Raw genomic sequence first — 23,490 nt, 5'->3', positions numbered from 1 at the left:
GGCAGAATCATTACAGACAAGGGAGATGCTGTGTGACCTGTAGCTTTGGTGAGTTTACTGCACAGGTGCTTGGGTGAGGGGGGGCACAGAGCCATTTCTAGCCTGGCAGCTCCCATTTCTAGCCTGCCAGATGCAACTATGGCATAGTTGGCTCCCATTTGAGGATTGTCTACATGGGAGTAGGCAGCCCTGTATCTGACTGTGGAGAACAGTACAGCTGTCTGCAGAGGCAGTCCAAGGGCTCTCATTGTTTAATTACAGGCACTGACAGCCAGGGAGATCAACAAATGGCCTGTTTCAAGAGTCATCCTGACCAAACACCCAGATGTTTGAGAGCAAGATATGACCAGCAGCGCCTGCTCCTCGAGATGTCTTGGCTCTCCAGGCTTGCAGAACTCTCACCACCACAACCTACACGTACACGGGTCCTGTCTTGATTGCACAACTGCAGTGGGGTAGGGTAGCAGCTGCAATGTACAATTTTTATTTCACCACTATAGGCACGCACACATATCCAGCTAATGGCTGGGACTCCTTGTACTGAGTGGGAGAGGGAGGAAATGTGCACTAATTGCTTAATGCCCCATTTGGCAGCAGTGAGCATTTTTGGAAACTAGAAATAAAAGGTCTTGGTGGTTGTTAATAAAAACAACATTGGCATAGCAAGTTTGTTTGACTTACTATTACCTCATTTTCACCTGAAATTTTGCCAAAGACATGTTGAATAACAGCTAACAGATGGTCGGGACTTCTTTACTTTGAAGATTAATTGTAACCCCCAAGTAAAACAACAGTATTGCTCCCCCCCCCACTTTTATGTTTACCCATTGGGAGAAAAAGATATCATGATTCGTTTATTGGCTAGACTTAAATCTCCCTGACAAACACTGAAAACACTAACATTTGCTATGGATTAGAAGACGCGCATTATCAGAAAAGGTTATCTTATTGGGTTCTTTTTTTTTTTTTACAATGCCGTTTCCTAAAAGATTTTTTTTTTTTAATGTAGCAACGTTGACTGTGTTCAGGCAATCATATATTGACTCAGTAACCTGAGACCTGAATAAGCCTTTTGACCACAGGCACAGACCCTTTGCATGAGCAAAACAGAAACAAATTGGGATGTCTTCAGTTAACAATAGTTTCCTGGTTCATCTAAACCAAGAAACTATGGTTACCAGCTTTGGAACAAGCCAGGATATTAAACCATTGTTTGAATTTGGTTTAACATCCTGGCTTTTCCCCCCAAAGCTGGTAACCATAGCTTTGTGGCTGGATTAAAAATGAGAAAACGAATAACTAGAGGCTTCCTGACCTAATTGCACCACCCATGAAGGGAAGAGCAGTGGGGTTCCATGCATAGAAGATGGGACCTACTTTTGAGAGTCCCAATACCTATTCTTGAAAGGCAACAGAATAGAGGTAGAGGACAAATGAATTGGGGAGAAATGAAGTTCAAAACCAGAAAAGCAGTTAAGGGAACAGGCAGGAAAACAGTTTCGGGGGGATTCTGGGATGAAGGAAGGGGGGGCAACGAAGCAAACAGATTAGGCTGGGATAAGCAGCTGCACAGTCAGGTTGTAAGCTGACAGGTGACTTTAACTGCTGACTCAGATAGCTGGACCCAGGCACCTTACTCCACTGAGATGGGTCTTCGAGGATGCTACTGGTGCCATGTTTGCTGCACTGCAGTGCCCTCATGCAATACTGTGGGTATTGCACCTCAACAGAGCAGCTGGTGCAGGTGAGCAGAGGAATAAATGGGCCTAGCTGGCTGCATTAGATGTTCTAAGCCAGTGGTGGGGAACCTCCAGTCTGCACCTGGCACAGGTTTCGGTTTGGCCGAGAGGACATTTTGCAGCAGCCACCTTCCCCACACCTGATGTCATGTGTAAGAATGCAGCTGCAAAGGAACAAATGGTAGTCTGGGAGCTCCCTAGCACAACCAAGAGGACGCATTGCCAACGCTGATTGGTACTTAAAGTGCACCTTCAAGGAGGTTCACTTTCAGCAGTCCCCTTGTGAGTTTGTTGCTGTCACATGACATTACAATGATGGCAGGTGACTGGAAGATGGGTGGTAAAAATGGCCTGGAAGGGGTGGGGTTGGGGGGTTGGGGTCTGGCCTATTTATCAGATCAAGTTCTGCACCCCTGTTCTAGGCTTTGGGAGAAGCTCCTGGTATGCATGTGGATCTCCTTCAAATGCCTGCTAAACGCCAGCCAGTTACAGACGGCATTCTGCTCCTCTGTTACAACAACCTCACTGGCTACTGGTCTGTTTGGGGGCACAATTCCAAGTACTGGTTATGACCTATAAATACTTCTATGGCTTGGCCCCAGGCCTGAAAAATCACATCTCCCTCCTGGGTGCTAAGGGTTAACACCTTATTTCAGTCCTATCAACATCAGTGGCACAGTTCAGTAGTAACTGCTGTGGCTGCTCCCATAATCATGTAATTCGCTCCCAAAAAACAGGTAAACTGGCTCCCTCTTTGTTATCCTTCTGCCAGCAGGCTAATTCCTTTCTATTTCAACATGTCTTTGAAAGCTAAGGTGCAGATGATGTTGATTACTGGGCTGCTCTCTGGGCAAACTGCATTTTAATTGCTGGTTCTAAATGTGTTATGATGTATTTTAATAATTGTTTTAACTAGTTCCCCCCCCCCCATTACTTTGTATTATATAACAATGTTTTTGAACATAGAATCCCAATTGGGAGAAAGGTGGGAATAATAATAATAATAGTAATAATAATAATAATAATAATAATAATAATAATAATGCTGTAAATAACTAAATAAAAACATTTCCTTAGATTTGAAATATGAAGTGTTCCATATGTGCATATTATGAAGCACAGAACAACACAACATGCCATGGAACATGCAGTTTTAGGAATATCATTAACATTCAGAAAAGCTAATAATTGGATACAACAAAGATCAAAAGTTACAGATGTATTAGAAAAGGATGCGAAGTTAAAATGGTTATATGCAGGACACGTGGCAACAAACGACTCAGGCTGATAGAATAATAGGCAATGTTCGCATGGAGACCCTACAATTTCAAAAGACAGAGGGCATGACCACCCATGTGGTGGGTGGGTGATCTATAACTAACGTGGATGTGGAAAGCAAACAGAGAATGCTAGAGAAAACTTGAACGAGGCATCTATCCAAAGACAGAAGAAGAAGAAAAAAACAAATGTACCAACAAAGGGGTGTTAAGCAAGTGTGCATGTTGGCAGTAGGACCAGGGCCATGCTGTGGGGGCCCACCCCACCATGCATTTTTTCAATATTGGGGTATGGTCACCTGGCACCCCCCTCCCTTATGGCTAATAAAAAAAATATCATTCAGAAGCCACACAGGCTCTCTTCCCCTTGCAGAAGATAAGAGGACATAACCCACCTCATTACAAATTGTTCAGTTCCTGAGAAAATTTTGCATTGCCAAAGACAGAGAAGAAATTAAAGCAAAGTTCACATGACCTGTACTTTTTTGGGCTGGGATAGGATGTAAGAGGACCATATAGAACATTTCCAGTGATGTTTAGAGAAGTTATCTTCCCAGATAAGAGAGCAGGCCTCGGGAGATTGGGTATGGGAGAAGGAAGGGCAGGGGGAGGCGAGGGGCTGCTCCAAGCTGTGCAAGCATTGGAAAATACATGACAGAACACAGAGCACCATGCAGGATGCATCACCAGCTGTGTGGGTGAGCCTGTGCAAAGCCCCTTCCGTTCCTTAATGGCCCAAAAAGAGCAGAGTCAGGGGAAAACCTTCCCACTCCCTCCTCTGCAAGGCTAGTCTGGTAATACGCTCACCAAATGCGAACTGCTTGAAGAAGAAGAAGAAGAAGGGGCGAAAACAGCAACAGCAACAACTCAGGGGCTAAGCTCGCCTAAGGCTACAGGTCAAAGAGTGAATGGCAACCAGGTGGAAAATCTGCAACATTCCTTTTGCAGCTTCTGCTGATTGTTTCTTTCAGAGCACAGATTTAATTAAGCTATCTGGTTCTCATGTACAGGCACCTTTCACACACAGGGAGAGTTTCTGGAATTTCCCACTGCACCAAATGCAAACTCTACCATCGGCTACAACAGGGGCAGGAAACCTATGGAACTCCAGATGTTGTCAGACCCCCCCCATTCCCATCAGTCCTGACCATTGCTGGTTTGGGGGTGATGGGAGCTCGCATACATCAACAACTGGAGGCCCCCAGTGCCCACTCTTGGCCCAATGAGAAGAACCAAGTGGTCCTATGGACTTTGTTCCCAATTTCTTTACCACACTGGTTAATTCTTTGGGCAATTCCACCCACACAAATGCAGAGGGTTAGCAGTGGTGAAAGAGTGGGATTTCAACCTACACTTCTGTGTGGAGGTTCTAATCTGCATTAATGGCAGTATTATCATTATCATTATTATTTATTAAATTTTTATACTGCCCTTCATCCAATGCTAGTTCTACTTACAGTAGACCCAATGAAGTTAACGCACATGACAAACTTAGGTCCATTGACTTCAGTGGGTTTGCTCTTAGTTGGATGCTCTGCACTTGCAATGAATTGATCCTTCGGTGTGGCAGCAACTACACTTTGGAACTCCCTGCCCATTGATGTTAGGCAGGCACCTTTACAATATTGTTCCTGGAGCCTGCAAAAAACTTTTCCTTTAGGCAACCCTCATGTTAACATGTCACTTTATTACATAAACTCATATTTGGCTTTAATGTTTGGTCTTATTGGTGTTATTAATGAATATTTTATACTGTTTTTCTAAACCACATAGAGGTTTTTGTCAATTAAAAATATAATTTTTGTCAAATTAAAATAAAACAATCATACAGTGCAGTTAATCTAAACTAGAAGAAAAGTTTCTGAACTTTTCCTTGAGGCCACACTGGAGAAGGCAGGCAGGAGGGCATGCAAGTATGAGGCTCACTGCATCTTTGTTGTTATGCTAAAATATTGTTTCAGTGATGCCTGAACTGAGCTAATTGCATGATTCCATGCTGCTATGAAAGTCCCCTCCAATCCTTGTTTATGGGAGCTGGAATTTATAGGGAAGGGTGTTGCTCCCCACCATGTCACCCCCCAAATTTTAAAGCAATGACTAGACCTAGTAGTTTAGAACACACAAGAAATAAAAGTAAAAGTTCATCCAAGTTCCCAGGTCAGTTGTGAAAACAAATCAAAATCTTTGTGACATCTTCACAAAGGATAAAACCAAGAGTTTGAACTGCAAGGTCAACAGCGATGTGTCCAGTTCAAACAATCCAGCTGAACCCAAGCAATGGAAAGAGACAGGATGATGACACCCCAGTACATCCGTCAATGATTACATCATTCGTCAGAAGTTTTGTTCAAGGAGATGGACGTGATTTGGACCAAAGCAGAAGGGGTCTATTACAGCCTTCCCCAACCAGCTATTTTGGATTGCAACACCCATCAGCACCAGCCAACACAGCTGTACGATGCTGGAGCTGATGGGATCATGGCCATGCTGGCTGCAGCTGATGTGAGTTGCAGTCCGAAACATCTGGAAGGCACCAGATTGTGGAAGACTAGTAAGCAGCATGGTGCAAACACCAGGTGTGCATGTTAAACTAGAACATGTGAGATCCACACACTGGGTACAAGCAGGGAAGTCCTCTTCACGGAGGGGAGGTGTTGTGAGCAGGAACCGCTTCCTGCGCTTGCAGGGGGGCATAACTCAGCCCCCTGCATCACTGAGTCCTGTGCCTGCGTCATGCTCACCAGCCAGCCTATATGGAACAAATTTAGTTGGTCTCTAAGGTGCTACTGGAAGGATTTTTTGATTTTTGATTTTGTTTTGGCTGGGTGGGGGCGTGGCTTAGCTGTATTTGAACGACCGTGGGCACACGGACTCTCCCTTCTTGCTCCTGGCTTCCTCGCCCCATTAACCTAAATACTTGTGTCCATGTGTCTTATTTTATCTCCAAGTGGGGGCAGGGCCTCGACTCACAACCGCTACTCATGTCGACAAAGAAGGATTTAGCTTTCTGTATGCAAGGAGTTTTTCGTCATAAGGCAGCATTTAAAATACCTAACCTTCCAACTTTCAGTCCTAAGTGGATCAAAAAAAGGGGGGGGGAAAGAATCCTATTAGCCACTAAACTCCATATATAAACTAGGCCTGAACTAGATTTGCAGAAACCTGTAGAAAGAGGCCCACACTACTTTAAACAGCCATGGCTTCCCCAAAAGAATGCTGGGAGCTGTGGTTTGTTGAAGTTTAATGAGAGTTATTAGGAGACTCCTAATTCCCCTCACACAACTAGAGTTCGCAGAGTTCCCAGGTAAGAGGGGTAGTGACTGTTAAACCACTCTGTCAGGGTGATGAGGTTCTCCTAACAACTCTCAGCACTCCTTAACAAGCTACAATTTCCAAGATAATTTTGGGGGAAGTTATGAGTATCTTAAAGTGGTTTGAAACTGTTTTAAATGTATCAAGTGGATGGGACCAGAGGGAGAAATAAGAAGAGCACTGGCCCTTCAAAGGTGATATCGAAGCTCACAGAGCCAGAGACTTTGAAATAATATGTTTCTTTTGATGTCCATACACAGGAATCTACTGTATTTTGTTTTCCAGTTAAGTGGCTGGCTCTGCTGCAGCTTCGGTGCATAGACTGTAAAGTTTAAGTCTTCTATGTGAGTTTTCAAAGTTTTGGCTGGGCCTGGTGTTCTCCCTGCAGCTGTTCTTCCTCACTCTCCTCGCCTGATGAATCCACTAGACAGGGTCTTAAGCATATTAACTCTGTTTTCTTTGAGAGAAAAGACAGCTGTGATAAGAAACCTGGGCACTGTTTCCCTTCACCAAAAAAAAAGAATAAAGGGTCAACTTACCCGACCACCTTTCTCTGGAAAGCACTGGCAGCCTGAACTGCAGTCTCGACCCCCGCAAGGTCCATTATAAAATTTCTTCCCACCCTGTACGGAAAAAGACAAAAAATAATAATAATTAGCTAACATTTTCCTTTCCAAAACTTTCCTCAGTTATACAGCACCTAAGAAAAGGTTTGTTTCATTACCGTTCTGACATGTTTGCAATGTGCTTGAAAATTCACTGGATGACAAATATTAACTTGTACCTTTAAAAAACAACAACTAGATCATACTCTGAGAAACGGAAAGATATGAAGGTTCCTGACTTTGAAGAGTCGAAAAGATTTTTTTTATACTGCATACAAATTCCTGCCCCCCCCAAAAAATAAGTAAATCACAGAACACTTATTGCAGCAATGTACAACTATAGCCCTAAAATCCTGCTGACATAAATAAAACCACTCACAGCAGGACACAGTGCCCTAAACACTAAAGCCCAAAGCTGTAGAATTTCAATACAAGCAACCCCCCCATCGGTGGAGTGTGTGTACGTCTGCCCCGTCCCCGCCCTTTTACTGGTGTCGAACATGGCACATGGTTGGGCATGCATCATACACACACCAATTGAGAGCTTACAGTACGTCATTGTGATAATCATGATTTCGTGCTAAGCCACACTATGCTTTCTACCAGGGACAACCATTGTGGGGAACACCAGGTGTTGAACTATGACTCCCATCAGCCCCTGTCAGCATGACCAATAGTCAGGGACAATAGGAGTTGTAGTTCCACAACATTTGGAAGAGACCACTTTGGCTACTGTACCTTAAATCATCCCCACTTTTTATTTTTAAAGAGCAGTTAATGTTGTCACCTTTATCTTAAGGAAAAACAGCTACAGGGAATCCCAATCTTGACTGGGGCATACACTGGCTTTCCAGTGAAAATCCACAACACCTATTTGACCCCAAAGTTGTTGTTTGTACCTTTGGGGACAATCCAGGGGGCCAGAGGGTAAGCATGTGGAGGATTGCCCTGTAAATTGAAACTAGTACAGTATACTGAAATCTTAACATTTGATGTTAAAGGTTGGGAACACCTCAAATGGTTTTATTATGAGTGCTATGCATCTAGACAACATCTTAAAAAGCAAAGACATCATCTTGCCCACAAAGGTCTGTATAGTTAAAGCTATGGTTTTCCCAGTAGTAATGTACGGAAGTGAGAGCTGGACCATCAAGAAGGCTGATCGCTGAAGAATTGATGCTTTTGAATTATGGTGCTGGAGGAGACTCTTGAGAGTCCCATGGACTGCAAGAAGATCAAACCTATCCATTCTCAAGGAAATCGGCCCTGAGTGCTCACTAGAAGGACAGATCCTGAAGTTGAGGCTCCAGTACTTTGGCCACCTCATGAGAAGAGAAGACTCCCTGGAAAAGACCCTGATGTTGGGAAAGATGGAGGGCACAAGGAGAAGGGGATGACAGAGGATGAGATGGTTGGACAGTGTTCTAGAAGCGACTAACACGAGTTTGGCCAAACTGCGGGAGGCAGTGAAGGATAGGCGTGCCTGGCGTGCTCTGGTCCATGGGGTCACGAAGAGTCGGACACGACTGAACGACTGAACAACAACAAATGCATGGATATTTGGCAGAGCACTTGTACATCAGTTCATTAAAAAGGGGGGAGGGGGGAGAATCCCCTGTGATCATACTGTTTGAATGCATTTTTGTGCAACATTTATTCTGCCTTTTACAGTTACATACATCAACTGTTGGTATGGGAAACATTTCTCCTTTTTGGAAGCTCCAAGCTTTGTTAGCAGGCCTAGAGCCAGCTCTACCATTGGGCAGGGTGAGACAGATTCAGGTGGCAGATGCTAAGGGGCATAAAGCAGACAGAGCTCTGTGTGATGTGCAAACTGCATTGTACCCCCATGCAAAGCTGGTATCATGGAGGAAAGCTTCAAGTGACAATACAGTTGGCTTTTGGTACGCAGAACTTGAGCAGGGGAAAGAAATCAAAGCAGTTTTCTTTGGGAAAGTGTTTATTTGCCCAAGCTGTTCACTGAATGGCAAAATCTGATTTTAGCCGCAGAGTGTTTTCGCAGGTTGTTTATTTTTGATAGCATGATGTCACTTATACCCTTTAACCATTGCTACTTGATCTGAGTTTGTTTCTTGCTTTCCCCCCTTGTTCCTGTCTTTGTATGTGCTGCTAGTTTGTCAAACTTTATTGTGTGCCACCTTGGAACTTGTATTTAAAATATTAGAAAGCAGGTTATAAATCTTTATTCATTTCAAAGACCAGAAGCTTCCAGTGTTTGCAGAAAGGGCCTGGAGAGGGTCTACGGGCTCAGATTGCACAGATTCACTATCCTAATTTGCCGCTGCCATTCCAGAGCAGCTTATTTAGCATATACGTATTTCATAAATATCTGAATCTATTCACAAATGCCTTCATTGTTCAACTGATTCCAAACCAGTGAGGAGCAGGCCCAAATCAAGTGTTTCCACTGAAAACGTATTAATGATCAGGAAAAGTGTGGAAGGGAAGTCATATGGTATATGTATACATCCTGTATTTAGTATGAAGTTGTAAGTGGGACAAGGGGAGGGGAGGGGGTTAAATATGCTCTCTGTTCCTGTTTTTGAAAATGCAAATAAAAATAAAAGGGGGGGAGACAGATTAATGATCCCTGTAAAATGTCATATTCACACCCCACTTCTAAGTTTCCTTCCCTTTCCCTGCACCAAGAGGTCATTCCGCTCACTTGTGAATGAAAGAAACCTGAGAAGGGGAGGAAGCACGCTGGAGCCAGTTGGCGGAAGACCAGGTGTTACATGTCACACAAGTTATTTTATTTACGGGAAGGAGCCGACATCAGACACTCCCAAATTACTTAAATAGCAAGCGACCATGCACTTAATACTAATGTGGGCGACTTTCAAAGTCTGCTCTCGGCTTTCTAGAATGGATCCCGATTTTGGGGAGGAAGCCAAATGTATGCATGGTAAATCCAGAACAACGTTCCAGGCATCACTGCACTCCTTTAAATCTTTTTATAAAATGCATTTTACTCTGAGGCATCTGCGCTTTGTGTGTGCATGCGGTTAAGCGTATTTCGGTAGGCAACAGTTCCAACCGTTCAACCACATTGCATTTCATCATTTAAAATAGATGACAGCTATTCTTAGGGCTTCTAGTGTGGCCTGTCCTTTGACCATGATTAAGGCTGTCATCTGATACATAGCTGCCTGAGCACAAGCCCCATTGAACTGAATGAGATTTACTTCTGAGTGGACATGCGTTAAGATTGCACTGTTGGGGGATGGGCTGCAGAATTTGAACTCCCTGCCAATAACAAATCCTCCTTGCTTTCCTTCTACTGGCTTTAACTATGGTGTGACCCAGAGTGGCACCTAATTAATACTAACCATACAAAGGTCAGTATTTGCTACAGCTGATGGCAGTTACAGCCTAAAACATCTGAAGGCACCAAATTTGTGAAGGCTGCTTAAGATCTACACCAGGGGTCCCCAAATTAAGGCCCGGGGGCCGGATGCGGCCCAATCGCCTTCTAAATCTGGCCCATAGACGGTGCGGGAATCAGCGTGTTTTTACATGAATAGAATGTGTGCTTTTATTTAAAATGCATCTCTGGGTTATTTGTGGGGCATAGGAATCTGTTCATATTTTTTTCCAAAATATAGTCCGGCCGCCCACAAGGTCAGAGGGACAGTGGACCGGCCCCCTGCTGAAAAAGTTTGCTGACCCCTGATCTACACCTTAGAAAGACAAGGTGCTACAGAAATCAGGGCAATATTTACAGAGGCAAGCACCATAGGATACATTCTTGTGTGAATGCAATTTGAAAAACAGTGGACTGTTTTAAGTTTAGCATGCTTTCCTTTTTTGCACTGATGATGTACAAACACCTTCAGGAAAAACACGAACTCATCCTCTTTTGGGAGAGGGGTATACTCCAGAGATGACCTCAGTCTTCAGGTCTGAAGATGAGGCAGCCCCATTCAACATTTTGATTATCATCTTAACCAAATATATTATGGGTCTGTGGTTTCTGAATAAGATGAAACCACAATCCTCAGACCTAGTGAACTTGATTGGTCAGGTTTTCATGGGTCTTCTATCCGCCCCCCCCCCCCAATCTTAGCTTATATATGTATTTCTATGTAGCATTGTATGACATGAAAAGAGGAGGAGGAGGAGGAAATGAATAAATAATTCAGGTGCTACATCATGGAGAAATTGCATGAAAAGATACTCCTTAAATTATGATTCAGATGCATTTCTGTCAAATTTCAAAGGTCAAAATTAAATGTGCCTATGTACATACACGTATCACTTTAATAAGGGCATCAGGTGGTGATGGTGGGTATTTCAGGATTGGGGGTACAGTGTGTGGGGAGGTAGGAGGCTCTTATTGTTGTCAAATAGGCCTTTCCCATGATGGTATCCTGCTTATGGAACACACACACCCCTGAAAGTGCAGTTGATGCTGGCTCTTTTTGTCATGTCAAAACCTGGTATTTCAATATTTGTTTCGATTCCCTCACAAACCCTTCCCCATTGAAGGAAGGGCAACAGAAAGAAGAATTGATTTGGGTCACTGATGGTAAAAACAACAGAGTTCAGATGTTCCATTACCATGCAGATTTACCCTAATTCTTTTAGACATATAAAATTAATGCTCTGCGTTTCGGGGAAATAACTTGTACATTGCATGTCTCCAGATGGATGGAGGATCCATAATGCTTTTATGTCATTTTTATTTCTTAAGCTAGGGACTTAAGATGCCCAACATTCACCATCGATGCCAACTCATGGATGTCCCGATTCATATCGGTGTGGTCCTATTGGTCCTATTATTTCTTTCTTTCTTTCTTTGTGCAGTATATGGTATGATGTAACTCCCTACTACTACACTTTGAGGTTGCTAACAACGGTCATTATGTTACAGTAAAAAACAAGAAGTTGAGCATTTATTTGATACTAAAATCAAGTTCCTAAGCTCAACGAAGTCATGAATAAATTGTGCAGTGCTTTGGAGTTGCTTCACCAGTAATTTCAATGTGTGCGGAAGGAACTCATAGGATCAAATGCTGCTGGAAGAATGATGATGATAAGCAACTCTCTGGACCAGCCTTCCAGCCACGTCAATGCCGCTACAGTAGTCTAATTATCCGTAGATTTCCAATGCAAAAGGTGTGCTTCTTATGCTCCCTTCATTGAGGAGCTGTCACTCGAACTGACTGTGGTCTCCCTGAAAACTTTCGTGTCCCCCCAGTTGATGCAATCTTCCCCGCCCCTCTGATTCATGACCCACGAAGGAAAGAATGCACTGTCCTTGTGTTTTTCCTTCTGATGATGCCTTCTTGAAATGCTGTTATTGCAAGTTTATCATGATATTAATGCCGTTCTTCAGGGTTCAACTTCTTTTCCACGCAGTCTGGGAGTTGCACTGCATCACATGTGTGGGGGGGCTGTATTTTGTCTTTATTGCACACAGTTAAATAGATGCAAATAAACCCAAAGCACCACACAGCACACTTCACACACTGCAGCTGCTAAGGTACAGTTTGAACTGTAATCACGTATTATTGGACAATTATGTTTCGTGAGTATCTCTTCACTCAGAAAAACAAACACTGTCTTGGCTTTTAAATCTGCAGTGGACAGCCCTATTACAGGGTATGGAGTCAGTTGTTTGAGGAACTGTGTGGCCAGATTAGCCCTGCCTGCTTAGTGCACTGCCACCAGCTCCTGCTCTGTTCCTAGATCTGATGGGGAGAAACAGTGCTTTTTGCGCGCACCGGGGGGGGGGGGGAGGACTGCTTTCCTAGACAGCCAGAACCTGCATAGACAGAATTATGTAGAATCATAAGGACAATCACTTTAAGAACTCATGCTTCAGCTTGCCTCTTTCCTCCCATTCCTTTTTCCTCATGTGCCATGTCTTTTTAGAGTGTAAGCCTGACTGCAGGGACCATCTTACTACTGATTTTTGTAAGCTAATCTAGGAGTCTTTTTTGGTCAAAGGGAAGGGTATCAAAGCTTTAAATAAAGAAGTAAATAAATAAACAGGCAGTAATCTTCGGAATGAGAACAAGGGTACTAAAAGTGTGCCCCTCTTTTGATCTGTGAAATGTTGCGAGGCATGTGAACAAGGCAGGCCCCCCTATCTTGAAAACCATGAGCGAAAGTGTTTTCAGCAGGGATCCTTCTAAATTGTTACAGATTCAGAGGCAACATTTCTCTGGATACCAGTCACTGGAAAACAACACTATTGTCCAAATGTCCTGCTTATGGGCTTCTCAGCTTCTTATGGTTGGCTGCTGTGAAAAATAGAAGATCCTGGATTGTATGTCCTTTGGCCTGATTTAGCAGGACTCATCTTATGTTCTTATGTCCAAAAGCAACTCCTAGGGTGGAAAAGCATTGTGTTGAAACTGGCCTTGTGAGCGGTTTATATTTTTGCCTCTTCAGGGACAAGCTTGTTTAGAACGGGCAGTTCTGTGGCAACTCTGGGTGGAAGTCATATGGTTACCGTAATTTAGCCTTAGATACTCCTAGAATTCTGGACCTTCTGCTGAGTCACTGGCCCCAGACAATCTCCGCCACCATCGCTTGCAGGGGCACAGGGAGACCTGCCAGCCCCATCTAGTCTGAAAACATTTACTTCTCCCACTTTGCTTTTCTGCCACAATAAATACAAAGCTATGTCGTATGGTTTGTTTCACACAATCTCCCCACCCTTCACCCCAGTTCCACATTTTGGGCAGATTCTCACCTCTTCCCTTGGGTCAGGTAGAGATCTCTTAGAAATCTGTTCAACCACAAAATGTGCTTGGTCAATGCATTATTTATTAAGAACAAATATTAACAGCAAATGATTACATCCAAATTGCATTCACAACCCTCCCTCCCTCCACTGAGGTCAGAATGGTAAGTACAAAAGCAAGCCCCCCCTTATTTTCTTTACAACATCCCTGCAGGGTAGGTTAGGCTGACAGCGTGCGACTGGTGATATTCATGGTTAACTGGAGGCATGTACTCTTTCTTGATCTTCTTGGCTGGCTCTGCAATTGCTACAGCACATTGGCTCACATGAGGATGACAAGAAGAATATACAGAGATATTGAGCTCAGAATGGGATAAAATACTTTGCACATCTGGAGCTCCCCCACCCCCTATAAGCAGTTTCCCATGTCTTGTGACAAGAGAACACAAAATGACATAGGCACTTAGGAAGCTGCGCTATGCCTCATCCATTTAGTCCTCTATTTTTAGGAGCTCTCTCGAGCTTCAGGTAGCGAGCCTTTCCTACCTGGGCACATCAGGGATTGAACCAAGGACTTTCTCCAAGCAAAGTGTGAGCTATGATCTGTTACAAGTGCATAGCTTGTGCCTTGCGTGGATAAAGTCCTAGGTAGCCAGGATTTATGGGCACAGCCAGGATTTATGTTGGGGTGGGGCAAGATTTATGTTGGGGGAAAAGAACTGAGCTATCTGAGACACGATTGGTCAGTTAGCTAAGTATTTTTATTTATTTACTTGATGGGGGGGTCAGCTGCCCCCCCTGCCCCCTGGCTATGCCCATGTATGTGTGTGGGGTGTGTGAGAACGACAGTTTGTGGGTATCTTTCTTTCAACCACATTTATTTCATAAAATTTATACACTGTTGAATTGTAAAAGCAAGCTCAAAGTGGTTTACAAAGAGAACAAAGCAATAAAATTATTAGTATAGCCAACTCTTTAAAACACTCAAAAAAACGAAGTCAGAAACACATTTAAAAAACAGATTAAAACATGCTTCAACATTCTTCATGCCCATATGAGAGCAACCCTTTATTCCTCCGAGTTTCTACCCCCTCGCTGTAGCTGCAGCTGCCCCTTCACTTCTTATGTTCCTCTGTGCTGGATCTGCAGGGCCATCCAGAGGGAAAACAGCAGCAAATGCTCATTTGCTGCTCCTTCTTTTTCCTACCATCACTGCTGGCTCATTCAAAGAGGGCAGGCAAAGTAGCAGCAGCTGGTGGCTCTGTGGGTTGGCAGTGGACCTCTTACAAGGCAGGGTCTTTGTCAGGTACACAATTGCTAGCCCCACTCTATATGCCCCACTATGAGCAAAAATAATCTCCGGGTCAAGTTGCGTAACTAGGGGAAGGAACCTGGTCCAGTCCCAGGCATCCTAAGAAAGCTCTGGTAAAGTCCACTCGTTGAAATCACAGAAACCTGCTACCAAACAGTGTAGGCAAGATGAGCTAATGGTTTGGCTCAGTAAAAGACCATTTTCCATGTCCACTCAAGGGTTTCTAGCTAGTGTGGAGCACACGTCTGAGGTTTTCATTCCAAGGCAGAGATTAATCAATATCCAGTTTCCAGACCTATGGTAATCAACATGATTTAAGTGGCAACCCCCCCCCCCCCGCCAGTGCTCCAATTCCTAGTGTGGTTTACCAATCAATTCCTCTTTCCAGGGAATTTTGGGAACTGTCGTTCTATGCAGGGAACAGGGGGCCTTCCTAATAACTGGCAGCACCCTTAACAAACTACAGTCCCCAGAATTCTTTGGGAGAAGCCATGGCTGTTTAAAGTGGCATCATAGTGCTTAAATCCATGCTGTGGTTGGCATTTCCTGTATGTGTGATACATATATGTACACATGACTATTGCTTTCCAATGGCCAGCATAGACAATACTCAGCTAGATAAGCTAATGGTCTGACTAAGGCAGCTTCTGGTGCTTCTATTTTGGACAACAAAACCCAGTATGGTGCCCACCCAGCTCCTCTGAAGTCTAAGCTGGCTTCACCCTACCAGTCTGCATGAGCTGCAAGGGACAGAACAAAGCAGCAATTCTTGTAAAATGGACAGAAACAGCCCTTCAAAACTTCAAATCTTCTCTGCCTTTGGCAATACACCATCACCTTTTTAATAAATGTACCTGAATACATTTGGCCTACCCCTGCTCTTTCCTTCCCTCTACAAGAGTTGACATCCCAATGCCCCTTCTCCTTTCCTGAGTCCCAGGGGCAACTAACAGGAGCAGAGAGGTTCATCTCAAGTTTTAACTCCTACAAGGTGAGTTGACTGCTTGCACCTGCCAAGCTCAGCAGTATTATCAAAGGAATTCCAAAAGCTTAGTGAGGCAGAACTGCCCCTACTTGAAATATGTTGGAAATATCCTGTGTTAAAGAGAACGGCTTGTTTTTGCATGTGGTCTTCTACTGGGATCAGACCATAAAATTCACAGCTTCCTCCCACGAAATACTCAAGCGTTGCCAAAACAATAAACCAATCATCACCTATTGCTAATGCATCTGTTTCCTTTTTTATTCCATCCATTGCCTTTTATTGCATAATATTTAGGGGGGGGTAGGGGGGAGCATATGCCAAAAATGTGAGTTTTGTTCCTCCATCAAGCACTTAGCAGGGGGCTGGAAGAACAGAGGGAGAAAAGAAATAATCCTGATTCCTACTGGAAAGTAATAGTCATCAGTATATATAAGTGTGTGTGCCAGTTATACACACAAACACATCCATACATGGAAGACCAACTGACAGTACAATTTTATACATATCTACTCAGAAGTAAGTCTTGTTGAGTTCAATAGGACTTATTTCCAGGTCAGTGGACAGACTGCAGCCTAAGTCACACAATTACTATACAAGGGTGTTAAATTGGGTGGCTATTTCCACATCTACAAATTAGTGCACCTGCCATTCAACATACATAAATTACTGGGGAAATATGGAAATTGGATACTGATATATCTCTGCCTCTGAATGAGAAACTCAAACATGGCTAGACACTAGCTCCACACTAACTAAAAATCTTGTGGTAAGCATAGGAAACAGCCTTATCTTGAGTCAGACTACTGGCCCATCCAGCTCAGTATTGTCTACGCTGATTATCAGCAGCTCTCCAGGGTTTCAGGCAGGAGACATTCTCAGCCCCATGTGGAGGTGCCTGGGATTGAACCAGGAACCTTATGCATGCCAAACAGACATTCTACCACTGATCTAAGGGCCTCTCTCCATAGTTACCCTTAGATAACTAAAGGGAGTTATCGGTTTAGCACAGATGAGAAAAACGTTGAATGAGACACAAAAGGGTGTTATTAGGTAGAGGTAGCCCAAGCTGCTGAAGGCCTTTGGGTGGGAAAACAGTCTTATAGAACAAAACACAACACTGTTACAAACAAACAAATACAAACACATAGACAACACGCAAAATTGAAAACTAGATCAGTGCAGGGTTACCTTTAGTTTATCAAACTGTGATTAGTGCAGTATAAACAGCCTGAGATTCCAAATGTGCCATCCAACAGAGCCAAGGCTATTGGTTTTCACACTAAGGCTGAGGTTATGTAATAGGAGGTTTATAGGATTATAGAATATTTTTATTATTATTCATAATTAGAATGAATGCAACTTAAGTCTGGAGAGGTTAATACACAGCACCAGAGCTTGTTGCACAACTGAAAAAGGCAGCTACTTTTGAATGTCTCCAAGGGCACCAACCTTCAAAAAGTTCCCTTCCACATAAGACCTATTGGAATGAGTAGAAATCCCAAAAGAGCCAGAGCTGACCCTATCATTAGACAACATGAGTGTGAGGTATGGGGTGCTGAGGAGTAGGGATTAGATTATGTGCCCCACAGCCTGTCATGTGCCCACTAAGATAGATTGCTGCCCTCACTGTCCTGTAGAGGAAACTGTTCCACTGCCTTGGTTGAATACTACAAGGGTGGTTTTCTACTAATTTTTGCCTGAAATAGACCAATTTAAATTAATATCTACTTTGACAAAAATTTGCTGAATACCACCCTCCATCTGGTTGCCTGGAATGTAGGAAAAGCACAATCTTGTCCTTCGTCTCAGGCAGCTGAAGAACTTGCACCGACCCTGGAAAGAGTGTCAACTCCTGCTGCCTCTTCAAAGGACTTGAACTTAATGTCTAGGGTGGACGTTCTCTCTTACCATCATTTTCTCTAAAGTAAAAAGCCCAAAATGTTGTAATATTTCCTCTCAGGAAACATGATTTTAGTATGTATATGTGGTTTTAAAATCAGGAATCAGATTTTACATTTCTGATCTTTAATGAGACTTCTTTTTTTTTTAAATTGTATTTAAAACTATTTTCATTATCGTTTTAATTGGTTTTAATGACAGAAACAGAGAATACAAATCAGTACAATTTCTATCAGTTCAACACGAAAAATGAAACACAAAATGCCAAAATGAAAGGAAAATATAAAACAAAACAATGTACACATTTTCCAGTGCAATGAAATACAGAAACAGTACCTTTAAAAAAGGAGACAAGTGTTAGTCACAAAGTACAAAACACATGCATATTAATATTAATATAAAATTATCCCTTTATTCTGTAGGAAAGAGAATAAACAGAAATGCATTTCTATAAAGAATTTTTGGAAAGTGTTTAATAATTGAATTGAACAATTAAAGCAACCATATCCATCGGAAAACTGAAGAAGGTGACCTGTGTTCTTTATCCTTAACATAAACTATAAAACTATAAAAAACAAAAGCAAATGTGTCTCTTTATTTTGACCTCTTTAAACCCTAAGTCTATGAGCTGGTTTTCCTTAAAAAGCAATTTCCCATACCTTAGTAAGTTAGAATGGCTTCTGCTAGATTCCTCCAAAACTGGATCAAAGTCACTTGTGCCACCATAAGCAAATGAATATTCATCTCTTTACAGTACAAACCCACCTCTTCCTCCTCAACTATATGAAGGAGGGCTTGTGATTGCACCAATTTCATGGAATACCATAGCCCACAGTTTTTGTACCTTGATGTAGTCCCACCAAAAGTGACTACATCTGGCATCCTCACCAATGAGGAAGAGGTGTAATTCTCTGCAGCTTGCTGAGGTAGAGTGAAAAGGAGGCTTGGTCCACATAGCATGCCAAACTTGTCCTTCTGTAGCTCAGCCAAGGTGTCTCTACACTTTTCTAAAACCATGTGAATTACTGGATTCAGAACTTCAGCACCAATCATTTCGTTAAGTGAATATTTTTAGACTATCTCTTGTTAAGCACTTACAGATCTTTTGTTCTAGAAAGCAGAATATAAATTTTGTTAAATAAACAAAATTAAATAGAAAGGTTGCTCCATCCCCTGGAACCATTTTCAGCTCTTCAATATTCATTTTCAGGTGAGGTGACTAGAACTGTCTACAGTACTTCAAGTGTGATAGTGAAAGTTTTATTTTAAGTCCCTTCCCTAATAACCCCGGCACAGAATTAATCTTTTTTACTGAGCTGTCCACCACAACCCGAAGCAAGGTCTCGTTCCCAGTCAGTCACTACCATTTCAGATCCCATCACTGTGTTCAAATTTCAGCCCACCAAGTTAAAGGTGTTAACATGCCACCTCCTCCATTTGCTACATAAATTATGTGTCTGTAAAACTGCCCCACAATCCTTGGATGAAAGGTGGTATAGAAATTTAATATAAACAAATAAGCGATTTTTCAGCTTTACAGAAGAGCTCACAATGGTGAAGTGAGATTACTTTCCCTTTCTGTTAGAATAAATCAATGTATATGAACTTAAATTTAAAAAAATAAGAGAGGTCATTAATACAAGACAGCAATATGCTTCCATTTATACGACAGCAGCTAACGGTATCCATCACCAAAAGGGTGTAGCTGTGGCATTAGTCTCTTCAAATTACTGCAATAACCCAGCCTCAGATTAAGTTTCTAAATTAGAACAGTTATACACGTCAGATGCAGACAGGGTGGAGCCAACCCTATGTGAAGGTAGAGTTTTGATTACCAAGGAATATGCCCCAGACAAATCAACCCAAATTTTCAGCTTTGTGTATGGAATCTAGATAAAAGTTGTCCTACTTTTCTCCTTAAGAGCACATTAGATTAAATAAGAACAACCTGACCGAGTCATTTTTTCCTGTTCACCTCCTGTTATTTTTAAAAGCTCGTGTTCTTCATTGCTAGCAGATGAAACCAACTAAAGGCAGCTGAAAGTCCACATTAATTATAGCTTATCTAAATACAAACTTATGGAGTCACCTGCTAGAGCCATCATAGGACTATGAGATGGAGAGCTAATTCTGGTTGGCTGAAATAGATGTTCTTGGCAAACAGAGAGAGCATTCAGGTGTGGAGATCATTGTATTAGTTTTCTTGGTTATAATCAGGGGGCCAAGGGCCCGGGGCCCAGGGAGATGCAAGAATCACCCCTTTCCACTCTGGCTAGGAGCTTGCCCACCCATCCACTCCCCAGGCTGCTCCTCTGCCACTCTGGGTGACCAACAATTCCTAGTCAAGGGTACAAGGGAGCCAAGTTACACCTCTGGTTATAATGCTAGCATTTCTATCCCAGACTCTAAGGTTGCTGTTATACTGCATTTTGTTGTTGTTGTTGTTGTTTAGTCGTGTCCAACTCTTTGTGACCCCATGGACCAGAGCACGCCAGGCACTCCTATCTTCCACTGCCTCCCACAGTTTGGTCAGACTCATGTTGGTAGCTTCGAGAACACTGTCCAACCATCTCGTCCTCTGTCGTCCCCTTCTCCTTGTGCCCTCCATCTTTCCTAACATCAGGGTCTTTTCCAGGGAATCTTCTCTTCTCATGAGGTGGCCAAAGTACTGGAGCCTCAGCTTCAGGATCTGTCCTATAAGTGAGCACTCAGAGCTGATTTCCTTAAGAATGGATAGTTTTGATCTTCTTGCAGTCCATGGGACTCTCAAGAGTCTCCTCCAGCACCATAATTCAAAAGCATGATTCTTCAGCGATCAGCCTTCTTTCAGCATTATGGAACTATGGCTTTTTAAAAAACATACTGCCATGTTGCTCTACATTTTAAATAGTGGAAAGGAACTGTAGGTAAGAATAGTGACCCAAATATAATCACAGGAAATTACAATGCAAAACTCCCACAATTTTCAATGTAAAAGGAGTTGTGAGTTTCTGGAAGCAGAAAACAATGAAATGAGTTCAAAATTTCCACCAGTTTTCCAGAAGTGGCTTTTACATCATGTGAAGGATTACATAAAATGTGGAAATTATCAGGCAAGTTGCATTGTGAAAACATAATAAATGGCTATCGGTGTGGGGTGACCAGTCCCAAATAACTGCACGCTTAACTCCACTGGAGATGAAATGGTATCGGATGAATATATGCAAGAACCTCCCTGTTGTCGGTCAGGTCATTGTTGAATACATGTTTCTCTTTCAACAAGCCTTTTATAAGTGGAGATTTTTAAAAATCTGGCATCCGTTATCTTCTGCTATCATAGATCACAGAAACATCGAGCTGGGAGGGTCATGTAGCTTTGAAGCTTTGAATTGATGTTATAAATGTGTTGTTGTCTTCAATTGTTTTATATGTATACTTGCTTTTATATGTGCAAATGTTCCACATATATGTGCATCTTTTTTAAGTGTAAACTGCTTCCTTGGGAGAAGCAATTCACAAATGAAATAAGCAAAAGCATCTGGGGAACAGAGTTCCACTGCAGTGTGTATTTGTATATTTGCAAAGGTAGATGAAAATTGGCATAGGCTTTTTCTTTTTCCAAGACTCTTGCCCTCTTCTGGAGGAATGCATCTCCTCCCTTGGGGCAATATGCAAGCAGTTACACTAGTAAGAGGAGAGGCAATTATCAATGGGAGACTCTTTGTTCTCAGGGGCATACATGAATTCTCCCTGGTCTGGCAAAAACACTGAAGAGTCAGGTTGCAGCTTATGGACTTCCACTAACCCATTTCTCCTGGCATCAGATTTTGTGGACTCAAGTCCATGGCATCCGATACAACAATGCCTGGCAACAATGTTACAAACTGAGTTTCAAATCCTCTTTTAATTTTCCTGCAGTTTTGCTTGTAATTAATCTGTTATCATTTGTACTGTTCAAATATCCTTTAAAAAAAATGTTTCTGCTTTCTGAGTGGCCCAGAGAACCTTTGTTATTTGGTGAGGTGTGGGGGCTATAGAAAGAGGCAATGTTATGTGGTGCAATTGTATTCTGTAACTATATGTTTTTAAACTGTTTTAATGTTGGATTTTAAATTATTGTAACCTACCCTGGGACCTAGGCTGGGCTGGATGAATCCCAAACCGGAATTAAGATTGCCGGAAAAAATATCAACAACCTCAGATATGCTGATGATACAACCTTGATGGCAGAAAGTGAGGAGGAATTGAAGAACCTTTTAATGAGGGTGAAAGAGGAAAGCGCAAAATATGGTCTGAAGCTCAACATCAAAAAAACTAAGATCATGGCCACTGGTCCCATCACCTCCTGGCAAATAGAAGGGGAAGAAATGGAGGCAGTGAGAGATTTCACTTTCTTGGGTTCCATGATCACTGCAGATGGTGACAGCAGTCACGAAATTAGAAGACGCCTGCTTCTTGGGAGAAAAGCAATGACAAACCTAGACAGCATCTTAAAAAGCAAAGACATCACCTTGCCAACAAAGGTCCGTATAGTTAAAGCTATGGTTTTCCCAGTAGTAATGTACGGAAGTGAGAGCTGGACCATAAAGAAGGCTGATCGCCGAAGAATTGATGCTTTTGAATTATGGTGCTGGAGGAGACTCTTGAGAGTCCCATGGACTGCAAGAAGATCAAACCTATCCATTCTCAAGGAAATCGGCCCTGAGTGCTCACTAGAAGGACAGATCCTGAAGTTGAGGCTCCAGTACTTTGGCCACCTCATGAGAAGAGAAGACTCCCTGGAAAAGACCCTGATGTTGGGAAAGATGGAGGGCACAAGGAGAAGGGGACGACAAAGGATGAGATGGTTGGACAGTATTCTCGAAGCTACTAACATGAGTTTGGCCAAACTGCGGGAGGCAGTGAAGGATAGGCGTGCCTGGCGTGCTCTGGTCCATGGGGTCACGAAGAGTCGGACACGACTGAACGACTGAACAACAACAACCCTGGGACCTGAGGGTGAAGAATAAAACAATAGAATAAAATAATAAAATCAATTATCAATATGTGACGATTAGATGTTATAATTAGATGTTAATGCTCTTTTATTTTCTTTTTCTATAAACATGTATTATATATACTGTGTGTGTGTGTGTGTGTGTGTGTGTGTGTGTGTGTCAGATTCTACACTTAGGCAGGAAGAACCAGCTATACAAATGTAAGATGGGGGATACCTGGCTTGCTAGTTGTACATGTGAAAAGGACATAGAGGGTCTTAGAAGACCCCTTAACATGAATCAAGCTTAACATGAGTCAACAGCGTGATGCTCCTGCAAGTTACAAGAAGGGAGATTCTGAATAAACAACAGGAATAAGTTTCTGACAGTAAGACCTGTTTGACAGTGGAACAGACTCCCAGGAAAGGTGGTAGACTCTTCCTTCCTTGGAGATTTTTAAACGGAGGCCAGATGGCCATCTGTCATGTGTTGTCTGGTTGAGATTCCTGCATTGCAGGGGTTTGGACTAGATGAACCTTGGGGTATCTTCCAACTCTATGATTCTATGATTATGAATAAAAAGAAGCCATCAGACCAGGGCCAGATTTAGGTTTGATGAGCTACTGAAGGTAATGGGGCCCTTTATATGTCCAGCTGTCCTTTGTCAACAACAAATTGTCACTGTTTTTTG

At 42.6% G+C, this 23,490-nt stretch overlaps 1 protein-coding gene across 1 annotated transcript in view; it reads right to left on the bottom strand.

Annotated features, from left to right (window-relative positions):
• Positions 1–23,490, bottom strand: part of COL4A6 (collagen type IV alpha 6 chain) — a 172,722-nt gene that overhangs the window by 102,242 nt on the left and 46,990 nt on the right. The window contains exon 3 of the mRNA XM_033137243.1: positions 6,868–6,951. Within this exon, the coding sequence (XP_032993134.1) occupies positions 6,868–6,951 (84 nt within the window). The remainder of the gene's footprint in view (positions 1–6,867; positions 6,952–23,490) is intronic.

Source organism: Lacerta agilis, chromosome Z (genome assembly GCF_009819535.1).
Source record: "Lacerta agilis isolate rLacAgi1 chromosome Z, rLacAgi1.pri, whole genome shotgun sequence".
Lineage (NCBI taxonomy): Eukaryota > Metazoa > Chordata > Lepidosauria > Squamata > Lacertidae > Lacerta > Lacerta agilis.
This window is presented reverse-complemented; position numbering and strand designations above follow the sequence as displayed.